The 16,485-nt window shown below is 43.4% G+C and overlaps 1 protein-coding gene across 6 annotated transcripts in view; it reads right to left on the bottom strand.

Moving 5' to 3' along the window:
- Positions 1-16,485, bottom strand: part of STIM1 (stromal interaction molecule 1) — a 200,768-nt gene that overhangs the window by 134,141 nt on the left and 50,142 nt on the right. Inside the window, exon 2 of one of the 6 annotated variants that reach the window (XM_073333075.1) lies at positions 6,764-6,814. The exons of the other annotated variants lie outside the window; for them this stretch is intronic. Coding sequence (XP_073189176.1) covers positions 6,764-6,785 — 22 coding nt within the window. The 5' untranslated portion in view covers positions 6,786-6,814. The remainder of the gene's footprint in view (positions 1-6,763; positions 6,815-16,485) is intronic. 6 annotated transcript variants of the gene reach the window in all.

The raw sequence follows: 16,485 nt of genomic DNA on the forward strand, positions 1-16,485 counted from the left end.
TGGGTTTACGCTCCAGAGGAGGTGCATGCCTGAGGAGGTGAGAGTTATCTTGCCTGTAGCCTTTCTACTGTTGGTTCATGCAGTGGCTGCTCAGAGATCCTGCATGTAACTGTAGCTGGGTGTCCCCCTACCTCTGCGAATGGTGGTGGAAGTGTAGGACCAGGAGTGGGTCTGCAGCTTGTCACAGCAGCACATTGAGAGAGGAAGCTCAGGCTCATGGATCAGATGGTTCAGTGTTACCCCAGATCCAGGTGGCACCCCAGTGGGAACCCATCACAGTCCCCATCAAGTATGGATTGTAACTGTTTAATGATACCCCTCCCATGCCCCAACCCCCACCCGAGCCCACACCCAAACTCCTGCTGCTGCTGGGTGGAGAGAGGTGGTAGCCCGAGACTTCCCCAGGGGCTGCTCAGGCAGCCCTCAGGCCAGCTGCACCAGCCACTGCAGTCACGGAATCCGTGATTTCCATGACAAACTCCCAGCCTTAACTATAACCAGCAGGAATTCAAGGAAGAAGGCTGCAATTTTTGTAGTTGGATTCTGGCCAGGACACGAGGGTCAACACCCCTATTCCTGTAAATGCTGCCAGGGGATCTCCAACCATCAGAAATGGTTTTACTTTACTTGCCTCAGCACACGGGGCTGGAATTGATGACCACTCAAGGTACCTTCCAGCCCTCTAATTCTATGATCTATAACTACTCAGAAAGAGAAAACTGAGGCTGGAGGGAGGGGGAAAAAGACAACGGCAGGTTCAAAACCTATAACAGACATAAAATCAACTGCTTCAATCAGCCACAGCCCACATTATACTGGATTAAATGCCACACTGCTGTGCATTACCCATGCAAAACTAATCATTATTTTAAAAAGGTAAGAGAAAAATGCTAAATGCCAGGAAACCACATAACGGAGGTTGGTGAGTCATTCTTGCCTACGGAGAGCCCAAGGCAACCTTCTAAGTGAGTGGGTTTCTGTCTCCTAATCTGCACTGAACTATGCAGATATTGTAACAGTGTTCAGCCAATTATAATCATTTTCAGACCTCAGCTCTTGGTACATTTATGAAAGATGTGGATTGTAAAAAGAATTTGGTGGGAACAAGGGCTCAGAGTGCACAAATCCAATTTAAATGGTGTCAGCATGGGCACTGCAAGTTTGCACAGTAACTAAAGGACTGTAGTTTGGTAGTAATTTGAAACCATTTATAGCTTTTGTCATGCTGGAAGAGGAGCACAGAGAATATACCTCCCTCTCTCTCTCTAAGGGCATGTCTACACTACAAAATTATGTCGACCTAAGATACATAAGTATACGGCCACCGCGGCAATTAAGTTGCTTTTACGTGTCCATGCTACACTTGTATCGGCGGTGCGCATCCTTACCAGGAGTTCTGTCAGCGTGAGGCACTGTGGGATAGCTTCTGAAAGCCAGTAACAGTTAACGTCAGCAACACAGTGTCTACACTGACACTGCATTGACCTAACTATGTCAACCTAAACTCCATGCCTCTCGAGGAGGTGGAGTTATTAAGTCGGAAGAGCAGTTATGTCAGAAAGAACAAAATGTTAGCATCGACACTTCCACAGTTAGGGCGATGTAAACTGCCTTGCGTCAACCTAACTCTGTAGCGTAGACCAGGCCTCAGACTTGGTCTACACTACAAAATTATGGCAGTATAACTACATCACTACACCCATAAGCGACGTAGTTATACTGACCTAACCCCCAGTGCTTCTCCTGTTGAACAGCTACGGCCTCTTGGGGAGATGGAGTACATAAGAAGAACATAAGAATGGCCCTACTGGGTCAGACCAAAGGTCCATCTAGCCCAGTATCCTGTCTTCCAACAGTGGCCAGTGCCAGGTGCCCCGGAGGGAAGGAACAGAACAGGTAATCATCAAGTGAGCCATCCCCTGTTGTTCATTCCCAGCTTCTGGCAAACAGAGCCTTTGGACACCATTCCAGCCCACCCTGGCTAATAGCCATTGATGGACCTATCCTCTATGAACTTATCTAGTTATTTTTTGAACCTGTTTATTGTCTTGGCCTTCACAACATCCTCTTGCAAAGAGTTCTGCAGACTGACTGTGCGTTGTGTGAAAAAATACTTCCTTTTGTTTTAAACCTGCTGCCTACTCATTTTATTTGGTGGCCCCTGGTTCTTGTGTTATGAGAAGGAGTAAACAACACTTCTTCATCTACTTTCTCTACAGCAGTCATGATTTTATAGACTTCAATCACATCTCCCTTTAGCCGTCTCTTTTCCAAGCTGAAAAGTCCCAGTCTTATGAATCCCTCCTCATACGGAAACCGTTCCATACCCCTAATCATTTTTGTTGCCCTTTTGTGCACCTTTTCCAAGTCCAATATATCTTTTTTGAGATGCGGCAACCACATCTGTACACAGTATTCAAGATGTGGGCGTACCATGGATTTATATAGAGGCAACATGATATTTTCTGTCCTATTATCGATCCCTTTCTTAATTACTCCCAGCATTCTGTTTGCTTTTTTGACTGCCGCTGCACATTGACTGGATATTTTCAGAGAAGTATCCACAATGACTCCAAGATCTCTTTCTTGAGTGGTAACAGCTAATTTAGACCCCCATCATTTTATATTTATAGTTGGGATTATGATCACTTTAGATAAGCTATTACCAGCAGGACAGTGGGGTGGGAGGAGGTATTTTTTCATATTCTCTGTGTATAAATAAAGTCTGCTGCAGTTTCCACGGCATGCATCCGATGAAGTGAGCTGTAGCTCACGAAAGCTCATGCTCAAATAAATTGGTTAGTCTCTAAGGTGCCACAAGTACTCCTTTTCTTTTTGCGAATACAGACTAACACGGCTGTTACTCTGAAAACTGCTTTCCCATGTGCATTACTTTGCATTTATCAACATGAAATTTAATCTGCCATTTTGTTGCCCAGTCTCCCAGTTTTGAGAGATCCTTTTGTAGCTCCTCACAGTCTGCCTGGGACTTAACTATCTTTAGTAATTTTGTATCATCTGCAAATTTTGTCACCGCACTGTTTACCCCTTTTTCCAGATCATTTATGAATATGTTGAATAGGACTGGTCCCAAAACATACCTCTGGGGGACGCCACTATTTATGTCTCTCCATTCTGGAAACTGACCATTTATACGTACCCTTTGTTTCCTATCTTTTAACCAGTCACCACTCCATTAGAGCACCTTCCCTCTTATCACATGGCAGCTTACTTTGGGTTAGAGCCTTTGGTGAGGGACCTTGTCAAAGGCTTTCTGAAAATCTAAACACACTATATCCACTGGATCCACTTTGTCCACATGCTTGTTGACCCCCTCAAAGAATTCTAGTAGATTAGTGAGGCATGATTTCTTTTTACTAAAACCATGTTGACTCGTCCTCAACAAATTATGTTCATCTATATGTCTGACAATATTGTTCATCATTATAGTTTCATTTTATTATAGAGAAGCTCTCCCATCAGTATAGGTAGCGTCTTCACTAAGTGCTACAGAGACACAGCTGCACAGCACCTTTCACTATGGTATCAAAATACTGGGTGCATTACATGTCTAATTTTGGTATTCAGCCAAAACCAGAATAATTGAAATGGCATATAGCCCAAGCCAAAAATAGCCTATGGTGCAATAAATACAATATAACCGAGAATTAAAGTTATACTGGTCCAAGATCCCCAAGATTATATTACAGCAACATGTATAAAAAGTTCAATGCATTAAAAAAAACTAAAGGATAATTAAAAAAAATAATACAGCCAGAGGCAAGAGCTGTATTTGTAAAAAGCTGTTCTCGGATTTAAAAAAAGCTTCCTTCAGTTGTCAGTCCTGGGCTACAAATACTTTATATACACACACCTTAGTTGCAGGAGCTATTTCTACCCTTCAGTAATATTTTAATATTTATTGCCCTCAGCCAGTAGTAAAGCCCACCATTTCCAGACCTACACCAAAAAGGGCACAATTTTTAAGGGGGCTGCTTATACAACAAATCAACAACACTTAGACATATAGGATGCAGAGATCAGAAGCTCACTCTGATGCCTGAAGCTAGTGGCTCTGCTCCTGCAGCGTTCGTAAGTTCCACAGAGAGGAGAATCACCAGATCTGGAGACCACACAGAGCTTCTAAGCATCCTATGCTATATGCACAAGTAGAGCTCCTGCTGCTCCTAACCCTACTGCTCGGTGGCTATGCACCACCACTGGGATTCATACAGCTCTGAAGCCCCCACAGTATCTACCATGCATGTTCATATACTACATGAGCCACCTTCTTTATACACAGAGCAATAATTAATTTTTAGGTGTAAATCGGGCATAGGTGTGAAGAAGAGATGTACAAAAGGATCAGCTTATACACAAACACACACATTTGTATTATCCCCTTCTCACAGCTCATGAGCTGATTAAGCTCATGTGTTTTTGCTTCTCTTTTCCAGTCCTATATATTTATCCCTCACCCACCTGATTTGTTCTTCTCCTTCAAAAGGAAATTTGGGGGGTTATGCTGCCACGTACTGATGCTGTTGCAGGGAGAAGCAGGAAGTGGCATGGAGCAGACATCCAGGGCAGCTGGCACTACTGCCAGAGAGGATTACTGGACTTCTTTTGAATAGTTCTGGATGAGCTTTTCCTCGCAATGTAGCCAGTCAGAACTCTGACCCAGTTACTTCACTTTGGAGCAGAGAAATGTAAATCAATGGGAGTTAAGCCTAGACCTAGTTAAACCCAAAATGGCTTTAAAGCCATTATGGCCCTTGTTCCATAGGTAATGATCTTCATTACTAAGACTGCTTCATGAGATTGTCAGCAAACTCTGGAGGCCCTGCATTTGTTCCGATTTGATGCTGAAGGGAGAAAGAAGTTCAATGCTTTCTTGCCTTTATTCACTATGCAGACATAGGAAAAGGAGTTGCAGGGAATGGCAGGCTTACAAAAACTGTTTTTATTGTTATATGTGTATGTTATATGGCTGAGATCAAACAGCTGCAAAAAGGAAGAGCTAATGTTGTGGACTGCATTTGATATTCTTCTATAATCAGGACAGAGAGAGGGGGCCTGCAGCAGTGCAGTCACACACAGCTATTCATACACATTCCCTGGCTTTTTCAAAATAGTCATGCATTGCAGTCCCATACCTTCCAAGATGAAAAGCTGTTACACACTGTATGTAACTCTACTGCCAGCAAGAATCTGGATCTGTGTTATTTCAATTCAGATTATAGCTCTTTGATTAAGAAAGTGTTTGTGGTGATAAGAAAAGGAGGACTTGTGGCACCGTAGAGACTAACAAACTTATTTGAGCATAAGCTTTCGTGAGCTACAGCTCATTGGTAGCTTATGAAAGCTTATGCTCAAATAAATTTGTTAGTCTCTAAGGTACTCCTTTTCTTTTTGCAAATGCAGACTAACACGGCTGCTACTCTGAAACCTGTCTTTGTGGTGATACTGTCAGTTACCCAGTACATTCAAGCTTTTTCTTCAGTATATATTTCCTTTCGTCGAGAGGTTCCATTTTTTCCTTCAAGCTTTCCTGGTATTTGAAAGTGTTTCACCAACATCCAGGCTCTAAGCTGAAATGTAACAAACTGGCCAAAAAGAGCAGAAATAGGTTTTTTTCAATCCTTTGTAGCTGCTAGTATTACTAATATTTGGATCTTTTTACTATTTGAGCTTTCAAGCTTTCTGTAAAAGGCCAATACATTAAACCACAACTGGAATTGTTGAGGAATATTCATCTGTGGAATTCCTAATGCTCTTAATCTTTTGAGAAACAGAGGTCATTAAGAGACTGCTAGCTTGTGCAAGTTACTTGAAAGTTATTTCACTTTTCTACTCATCAGTTTCTTAGTTCTTCCTGAAAAGCAGTTTTGGTGGTACCTTTGGCATGTATTCACAAGTGTTGCAACAAATGATGGTTGTGTAACTTTTACAAGCATAAAGCTCCATGAATTCCCAAACAAAATAAGAACTAGTTAATTAAAAGAGTTTGCTTCTGTTATAAGATTTTAACTTATTAGATCTTAGAGGAAAACTGAATTCACTAGCTACGCTGGGTTCTTACAAGTTGATAAATAAAAACCTAGTCAACACAAGTGAAAGGTTAGGACTTCCAGACCATAATTCAATATCCTTAGTCACTGACTAACTGAGGCTTAAAAGAAGAGCTGGCCTCTTGCCTCCATTTCCACATTGCCACCACCAAAGAGCAGAAAACCTGGCAACAGCAGGCTGGACAACTCTGTTCCCATATCACCCTTTGGGGGATGGTATGTAGCTCACTATATGCATGCGCTCCGCAAAGTGAAGCAGGGAATCAACCATTGCTCACAAATAAACTAAACAGGGAAGACTGTCCTCATTCAGGTCAGCTGTGTGTTCTTGAGATCTCTGCTGCCCTTGGACAAATCACCTTTAAAAGAGTTGTTTAGCCCATCTAGGAGGTTTTATTTTGTCTGAAAGCATAAAAAAGACAAAGCCCTTGGAAGGGAAAAACAAAAATGGAGTAATACTCTGTCTAACAGGGCCATGCATCATGGAGGCCACACATCCAGCCTATGGGAACGAGACTCCAAGCCAGGAGCTAGCAGGAAACTCCATTCTATAGAATTAAGAATGCTGTATTTATTGATAGATTTACAGGAGTACTATTCCTGGTAAAAACGGCATAGGTTCCTCCTACTTAGATAGCACAAGCATTAAGTTTGTTATTTGCAAATGTGTAACATGGGGCAGAATAACGTACCTGCAAATTCTTGCTGAGACATGGCTCCTTTTCAAAGGCTGGAATCTGTCCCTAGAGGTTACATGGCATATGTCTTAGAAAAATGCTATACATTTTACACTGATTGAGATATGTCTCTTTAAAAATCTCCACACAAAAATTCAGTTAAAACACCAGATCAGGGCACTTCTATAAGCTGGAAGAAGCAAAAATAAATAAATGATGAAACAGAGTGGGAATATTAGTGACTAAGATTAAAGAATGATAGTCTATTATTTTCATTTATTTGCATTACAGTCACACTGAGAGGCCCCAGTCCCAGGATCAGGCTCCCATTATGCTAGGCACAAAACCAAATAAAAAGATGACAGCCTCTCTATTCCCCAAAAGTTAACCATTGAGGTTTATGACAAGATGCAACAGGTGACTAACAAAGGCAATAGGCAAACAGTGTAACTGGAGTGTAGGAAGGGGGGAAGGTAACAGCAAAACTAACATGCTTCGCATAACAAGCCATAGTCTCAACTCACCACCTGCCTAGATAATACCAGCTGTCAATGTTCCATACACACTGCAGTAGAACAAAAGACACAACATCATTGGTTGGGGCGGGTATAAGAGTGATGAAGGAATTACATATTCCTTTAAAACTTGCTAAATATGGTGGAAGCACCTTTATATTAAGGAAATATGTGTGTTTTATTAACCAACCAAACATGGTAATAATGCTCAGAATGTATGTAACTTGGAGTTCTTTGCTTGTTTGTGTAATTTCCCTTTAAAAACCCTAGCAACATCCTATCACGTAGGAAGTAAAAGAGAGAGGGAGGTGACTCATTGCCAAGAAAACCCCAATTCTGAACAATGGCAATTTACTGACAGAATTCTGCTAAGAATCTTCAGGGCAGTGGGAGGAGAACAATATAGGACACAGACACATGCTAGTCTACACTACAAAGTTTTGTCGACATAGCTATGCTGGTAAGGGGTGTGAAGAAAAAAATGCCACCCTCTGTCCATCTTAGCTATGCTGGCAAAAAACCTGGGGTAGACCCCAGCTATGCTGACATTAGAGACCTTCTGTCAGCAGACCTTATGTCACTCTGGGAGGCGGTGTGTTGGCATAAACTGCGTCTATTCTAGGTGGCTCTGCTGGTATAGCTATATTGGTACAGCTACAAAGACAAAGCATTTGTAGTGTACACAAGGCTTTAGATTTTGAGACGGAGACTTAAAAAATGTGATTGTACTTTATTCCCATTAAAAACAAGTCATCCTCTCTCCCGGAGAGACAGCACTTGAATTAAGTCAGCAAAGGGGATGAAAAGGGAATCTATGCAGCTACAAAGATTCTCAACCAACCCTGGTAACATGTGCAGTCTTTAACAATAAAGCTCTCAATCTAGAGTCAATTGCCCAACCGGGGACTTACTTATAGGGTAAGATTTTCAAAAAGAGGCAAAGATTTAAGCACAGACACTAGGGATTCCCAAGGTTAGGTCCTGCTCTTGTACCACTGACTCACAGTATGGCCACGGGTCAGTCCCAAACTCTGTGTCCCACCTTTCCCGTTTGTAAAATGGGAACCCCTCCCTCCTAGGCGATGTTGGGAGGACTGGTGATTGCAAAGTACTTTGAAAATTAAACACACTGTGTAATACTAAAAGGATTATTTTTCTGAAGGTGACTAGCAAAAGGAGGAGATAGGATTTGAGTATATAAGAAGCTGACTACAAGTAATTAATGAGAACCACCAAAACTGGAAGGTTCCTCAATAAGGGAGAGTGTAATGCACAGTATGGCAACCACTGCATCTAACGGAGATACAAATTAGTGCCTCACCTCCAACAACCCTCTCGTTTATAAAACCAGAGGTTCACAACAGATTATATCTTATTTTACTGACCAATGGCCCAATCCTGCTCACAGTTGTGTGTGTGAATGAGTCACTCTTATGTGAAGTCCCATTGGCTCCAATATGACTCTACATGCGAGTAATCTTCACAAAGGTATAACTGTTTGCAGAACAGAGCCCCAAATGTCTCCGCACAATATTATATGCGATGTATACTTGGGGGAGGGGAGGGGACCATATCCTGAAAAAAAATCTTTCCCAGACTCCCTCTTCTGGCCTGCAAACAATCCCCCAATCCTGCCAAGCTCATTGTCACAAGCATGCTTCCTACAGAGCAGGACACACCAACTCCAAGTCACATCAGGCCCAGCCAGAACGACGGACACAAAATCTGCAGACATATCTCCACTGCTATAACCTCTCAGTTCTCTTCCTCAAAGGAAACCTGTGTAACCCTTCTGCCCGTCAGAGTTGGCAGCAACAAGGGCCGGGTTCAATATCTAGGGGTTCCATTCCAATAACACAATGCAAACCGGCTCGAGCCCCCACCCAGTGACCTGGGACAAATATATACCACCCCCGCTGGGCGCCTCCAAGAGGCAATACTTCCCCTCTCGCAAGCACATAGTCTGAGTGTAGCAAAAGTCTTTTAATAACAGAGAGAAACAATGTGGCATTATGTTGGGGAAACACCACCAACAGAATTCATAACACAACCCATGAGCAAAAACAACCCCACCCCAGGCAAATTGGGGCATGCCCTTTTCCCTTTTGGTTCTTGAGTCCAGCAACCCCAAATCACCCAAAGTCCCAAAAGTCCAATGCCCCAAAAGTCTCTGTCCCTGGTCAGGGCAGCCCCAGAGTTCGAAAGTTTATCGGCGGAGCTTTACCTCCCAACCTGGGTGGAAATGGGACGGGGGTAAGAGGCACCTTACGTGATCTGAAGCTGACCGCCCCATAGCTCCATAGCGGTGCTCCGCTCCGCCAGCCGCCCCACAAAACTCCTTCGCTCAGCTGCACTCCGCTCCACCAGCCGCCCCACGAACTCCTTCGCTCAGCTGCGCTCCGCTCCGCCAGCCGCCCCACGAACTCCTTCACTCAGCTCCACGGCCCACAAGCAGCTCCTGCCATCCACACACTGCTCCGTGTCGAACTGCTTCACCAGCCATCCCGCAACCTGCTCCACAATATATCTTCAGGCTCCCCCACTACTTAACACAACACTCAGTGATTTCAGCTCTTAGGTGAATTCAGCTTATAGTAGGGGAGCCCCAGTGCTGGTGCACTGTCAGCCCAAAGTGAGCTCAGCAGCCTATAACTAGACTTCTAATGAAATCAAAATTAGCTCTGATATTCCACAGTGGAGAGAGGAGGAAGTGCAATCAGCATGTAAGGCCCTCACCAAGGGGCCCATGCCACCAAGTATTAATACTTGTCCCCAGCCTCTCTCCATTCACACAGTTTTGGAACCCATGACCCTTGCCTAGCGAGTGCTACTTAGTTGATGGTGAATCCCTCCATCATAACAAAAGGCCACGTACAGTTCCAAGCACAGTTCCCATAATCAGGGTAATAACAATTTATTCTTCCTGCCCCAATAACAGAGACACTGGGGATCCCACAGCAGCCAAAGTGACCATTTGGGCAGCTATGGTCTCATTCTAGGCGTGGTGGGTGTGCCTATGCAAATGAGATCGGCCCCTGAAGTTCTTTTCCACAACTTGCCACACCTCACCACCAGATGTCAGGGTGGAGCTCATCCTGACACTGCTTACACCTGCACAACACTTCAAAGGATGAGTCTGGAAACTTAAATTCATAACTATAATGGACACTAAAAATCACAAACTGAATGAAGACACTTGATTTATGGCTTATTATAACAATCTATAATCTACTAATCCCTCCCCAGATACCCCCCCTCCTTTCCCCCAACAATTGGAGAATTAAACCATCTGTTTCCATCTGGTATTTAGCTGACTCTGCCACTCTGAGAACATTTCCCAGACCTGAAGAAGGGCTCTGCATAGCTCGAAAGCTTGTCTCTCTCACCAACTGAAGTTGGTCCAATAAAAGATATTAACCTCACCCACCTTGTCACCATATAGTATTAACGTAAATCCAAAATTTACCATGGCTTTGGATTTCTTATAGTTCTTTTATCTACCCAAGATTCTTTGTAGCACATAGAAATAAAGTAGTAACTCTCCTGATACCATCATGTCTATCTTAGGTACTTTTCTGGCCCCACTTATAATAGTATCTGAGCACTTCACAATCTAACATTTATCCTTAACAGCCTATGAAGTAGAGCTGTGCTATTATCTCAATTTTACAGATGGGGAACGGAGGCACAGAGAAGCTAAGTGACTTGCCAAACGTCACACATGAAGTTTGTGGTAAGGCAGGGCCTTGAACCCAGGTCTCAAGTCCGAGTCTAGCACCCTAACCACTGAACCATATTTCCTCTGTCTCATAGATGGGTCAGCTGTCTGCATGTTAGTGAAGTGATTATACAATCTGCAAAGCATTTGGGGGACTCTCTTGTAATTGAAGGCAGGAAATATAATCATCCTCCTTTTAGCTAATACATAAAGAAATACTGAAAAACCCAAAATCAAATGGGTGGGTTCCTTGTATACTAAAAATCATCCCTCTGGAATGCAGCAAACTTGCCAATTCGTAATCAGTACTTATGTGAACTCAAAGCACTTTACAAAAAAGTTCATATATTTATAGGCTGTTTATATTCAAGTGCAACAGAAACATTTGTTAATTTACCTTCCAAAATCCCTTACGATGGAGGGCTATATTATCCTCACTCAACATAGAGGAAGCTGAAGCAGAGAGAAATTAAGGATTTGATTCTGCATCACTGAAGTCAAAGCGAAATTTGCTATTATTTCAACAAAAGTAACATCTAGTTCTGTGTCTTGCTCAAGGTCCTGCTACAAGTCTGTGGCAAAGCCAGTGATGGAATTTAGATCTTTGAGTTATAGTCTAGTACCTTAACCATAAGCCCATCTTTGCTCTTCTCTGTATTCTCAGTGAAGTAGTATTACTCCCAATTGAAGATAGAAAAGCCAAAGCACAGAGAGAAGCTAAATGGACTTGCTCAAATCACTGGCAAAGGCAGAAACAGAACCTAGGAGTTCAGATAGACAGTCCCATGGTCTCTAATCTGTACTCCACACACTCTACTTTCTCCCCTTATCTTCCGAGTCCCTCCTCAAAACACACTTTTCCCCAAAAAAGCCTGTAAAATTTAGCACTCCCCTTCATGAAATGTAATACTGGCATTTAAAACATCGGTTAGGAAAGCTAAAAAACCAACAGAACCAAACACATATGGAACTAACATGACACATGCTCAACTAAGTGTTCACTTTTCTTTTTTGTTGCATCTTTTTTCTTCTTATCTGTCCTTACTATATCTATTTGGATTGTAAGCTCCTCAGGGCAGCTTCTGTCTCCCCTTATTTCTCAAGCACAATCCGAGCACTATATAAATACTAAATAATACTGCCTCTCTAAACAGCATTGAAACTTCATGCGGTCACTGCTGCTGGTTATACTAAACACGATCACTTCCACTGTTACTGTCTTCTCCCCACAGGTATGTGTATGCTTTATGATACATTTAAATGTAAGTTCCTTGGGGAAGGAACTATTTTTTTTATTACATCTGTGCAGCAGCCAGTATAACGGGTTTTTAATCCCCAGTTGAGGCTTCTCAGTATTACAGCAACACAGATCAATAATCACAATCAAATATTTATACTTTTTTAAAAAAATCACTGCTTTGAATTTGGAATGTCACCACTACATACAGATACAGGTGTTTGTTCAAAGCAAAAGGAGGAATTAATAAGTAACAACTCTAATTCTGATGTCACAAAAACCAGCCCTTTCACAGACAGGTCCATTGCAAAGAGTAAAGGCTTTGTCCAGTTATGTTTTTCAATAGCCTTCATGCACAAGATCTTTTGTTCAGTTCAGATATCTTAGCACACTTTCAAAACCACTCAGGCCATTAAACTTACAGGATAGCAACACTGAGGAGACGCATAATCATTCTCCAGCCTGCTGCTCACAAAGGCAGGTGGGGAACACAGCCAGTTTTCATAGTGATTTGCAGAATTAAGTATTTTACAGCTAGGCACAAAAACATGTTTAAGACAATACATTAGGGAATTAGAGAACTCAGTCCTTTTCTTCCAATCTGGGTCATGGATTATTTGGGGTCCTTGCAAACAGACGAGTATAACTAACTGCAAAGAAAAAGAAAGATTGTCTCTTTAAGATATAAGTCCATTTCTAAACTAACCACCAGTCCATTTGTTCCAAGCAGAGAATAGCAGGCAATTTCCTTTGCCATCAGCTTCCTTTCCTACCATCTAAAACTAAATCAATGAAATGGAACAAAACCAGAGATCACTGCAGATGTCATTCCATTCAATGATCCGTGTGCCAAATTTTCTGGGATTGCTTCAGACTACAGAGGTATTACAAAGCATTTATTTTAGATTGTTAACATTTTGGGGCAGGGATTGTTATTTTCTATACGTCTCTGCAGAACCTCGCACAATGGGGCTCAACCTGTTAGTAGCTGCAGGTGCTACTGCACATAAATACTAACAACTTTGCCCTTCTCTCCTGAGTGATTAGCCAACACTCAGGGCATTGCAGGATTTCCATTAGAAGAAGGAATGTATCCTACGAGTCAGGATTGCAGTAGAGTATAACCTGTTTATTTACAAAGGATGTACACAAAGTCCCGTTTCCCTGAACACAGCAGAAACAAAAGGAGACAGTTTCCTTTCTCACAATGTTCAAGTCTGCCCCTCCAGTCTGCTCTGTGCCACAAGGAGGTCTGTCCCTCTACTTCCTCTCAGGGACACAATCACAACTGCTCTAGCAGTCTGCAGGTGCTCTGTTCACTTTTCTTCTCTCTCTCACTCACTCACACAGTTTGCCAAACAATGACATAATCTGTGTTGGCAATCAGAGAGGGAACCAGTCAGCTCGCATAGCTTGACTTCTGAACAAGGCCTTGCCACGTGCGCTGCATGCATGCTGGAAACAGTAGATGCCACCAACCATTTCACTACATGAAGGTCTTAACTGCTCCTCCCATTTCGCCTGAAAGAAGGGTGCTCCACACACCCATCGGCTTTAATGTGATCTACAACTGTCTGTAGATCAAAGACCCACTTGATGGCAGCTATTAGCACCTTCCAGCATAAAAAATAATAATGATTTCGGAATGATCAAGCACCACCTTTTCTAGATTGCCTTCAAAGGCCTTCAAGGTTTTTTTGCCACCAGAATAAAATTACTTTAAAGGAGAGCTGATCGGATTCACTCAGCAACGTGGTTTTCATTTTCTGCGTACATGGAACCATTTCAGTGGGCTGCAATTTATCTGAACACTGCGTAATGTACAGCAGCAATGCATTCTGAATAGAGGAGAGTATGCCAAACTCATCCCCAGCATAGAGCCATTATTAATATGATTACTGTTCCATTAGCTTCACTACAATTACAGCAAGGGTTAGTTTGCCCCAGAACAACCAGTCACATTTGTTTATTCAATTCACATTTGTGCTTTCAACTTCTTTTGTGTATTTCAAAGTTGTCGAAATTTGGAGAAACCTTTGTATTTTATCATCACATCAGTGTGTTCACCTCCAGTGTGGTGGCGTGTTTTTTCCAGGATTTCCATACCACTATGAAAGAATCTCCTGAGCTATGTATTGTTTAAAAGCAGGCTTGAAAAGGCAACAAGTATTCAGAAAAAAGAAAAGGAGGACTCGTGGCACCTTAGAGACTAACCAATTTATCTGAGCAACAACCCATTGCCAAAAAGACTCAAGTTCCTTTAGGGAGTCAGATAAGGGAGGCTGGAAGAGGCATTTTCCCAAAGCCTGTCTGCCCACCAGGACTTCAGCGCTGGACCGACTACTTATACCATAACAACACTCAGAAGCCCCATCAGGCTTGGTCTCTACTTAAAAATCACGTCAGCCCAGTTATGTTGTTGAGGGGTGAGAAAAATACATGCTCCTGACCAACAAAGCTATGCCAATAAACCCCCCTCCAGCGCAGGTGTAGCTATGTCAATAGAAGAGTGCTTCAGCCAAGGTCACGCAGGGAGGTGGTGTTCCTACATGGACAGAGAAATTCCTTCTGTCGGTATAAGCTGCATCTACACTAGCTATGCTGATATAGGCTCCACAGTGCACAGATCCCCCCCAGTATTGAGGCCTCATTACGATTGGACAGTGCCAAGCATATAGCAATAGACAGTTCTTGCCCCAAAGAGCATAAAACCTCACTAAGCCCTGGTCTACACAAAGACTTTAGGTCGAATTTAGCAGCATTAAATCGATGTAAACCTGCACCCGTCCACACGATGAAGCCCTTTATTTCGACTTAAAGGGCTCTTAAAATCGATTTCCTTACTCCACCCCTGACAAGTGGATTAGCGCTTAAATCGGCCTTGCCGGCTCGAATTTGGGGTACTGTGGACACAATTCGACGGTATTGGCCTCCGGGAGCTATCCCAGAGTGCTCCATTGTGACCGCTCTGGACAGCACTCTCAACTCAGATGCACTGGCCAGGTAGACAGGAAAAGGCCCGCAAACTTTTGAATCTCATTTCCTGTTTGGCCAGCGTGGCAGGCTGCCGGTGACCATGCAGAGCTCATCAGCAGAGGTGACCATGATGGAGTCCCAGAATCGCAAAAGAGCTCCAGCATGGACCGAACGGGAGGTACAGGATCTGATCGCTGTATGGGGAGAGGAATCCGTGCTATCAGAACTCCGTTCCAGTTTTCGAAATGCCAAAACCTTTGTGAAAATCTCCCAGGGCATGAAGGACAGAGGCCATAACAGGGTCCCGAAGCAGTGCCGCATAAAACTTAAGGAGCTGAGGCAAACCTACCAGAAAACCAGAGAGGCGAACGGCCGCTCCGGGTCAGAGCCCCAAACATGCCGCTTCTATGATGAGCTGCATGCCATTTTAGGGGGTTCAGCCACCACTACCCCAGCCGTGTTGTTTGACTCCTTCACTGGAGATGGAGGCAACATGGAAGCAGGTTTTGGGGACGAAGAAGAAGAAGACGACGACGATGGTTGTAGATAGCTCACAGCAAGCAAGCGGAGAAACTGGTTTTCCCAACAGCCAGGAACTGTTTCTCAGCCTGGACCTGGAGCCAGTACCCCCTGAACCCACCAAGGCTGCTTCCTGGACCCGGCAGGCACAGAAGGGACCTCCGGTGAGTGTACCTTTTAAAATACTATACATGGTTTAAAAGCAAGCATGTGAAAGGATTACTTTGCCCTGGCATTCCCGGCTCTCCTGGATGTACTCCCAAAGCCTTTGCAAAAGGTTTCTGGGGAGGGCAGCCTTATTGCGTCCTTCATGGTAGGACACTTTACCACTCCAGGCCAGTAACACGTACTCGGGAATCATTGTACAACAAAGCATTGCAGTGTATGTTTGCTGGCGTTCAAACAACATCCGTTCTTTATCTCTCTGTGTTATCCTCAGGAAAGTGAGATATAATTCATGGTCACCTGGTTGAAATAGAGTGCTTTTCTTCAGGGGACACTCAGAGGAGCCCATTCCTGCTGGGCTGTTTGCCTGTGGCTAAACAGAAATGTTCCCCGCTGTTAGCCACGGGGAGAGGGGAGGGTTGAGGGGGTAGCCACGCGGTGGGGGGAGGCAAAATGCAATCTTGTAACGAAAGCACATGTGCTATGTATGTAATGTTAACAGCAAGGTTTACCCTGAAAGAGTGTAGCCACTGTTTTATAAAATGTCTCTTTTTAAATACCGCTGTCCCTTTTTTTTTCTCCACCAGCTGCATGTGTTTCAATGATC

The sequence above is a fragment of the Lepidochelys kempii genome, chromosome 1 (assembly GCF_965140285.1).
Source record: "Lepidochelys kempii isolate rLepKem1 chromosome 1, rLepKem1.hap1, whole genome shotgun sequence".
NCBI classification, from domain to species: domain Eukaryota; kingdom Metazoa; phylum Chordata; order Testudines; family Cheloniidae; genus Lepidochelys; species Lepidochelys kempii.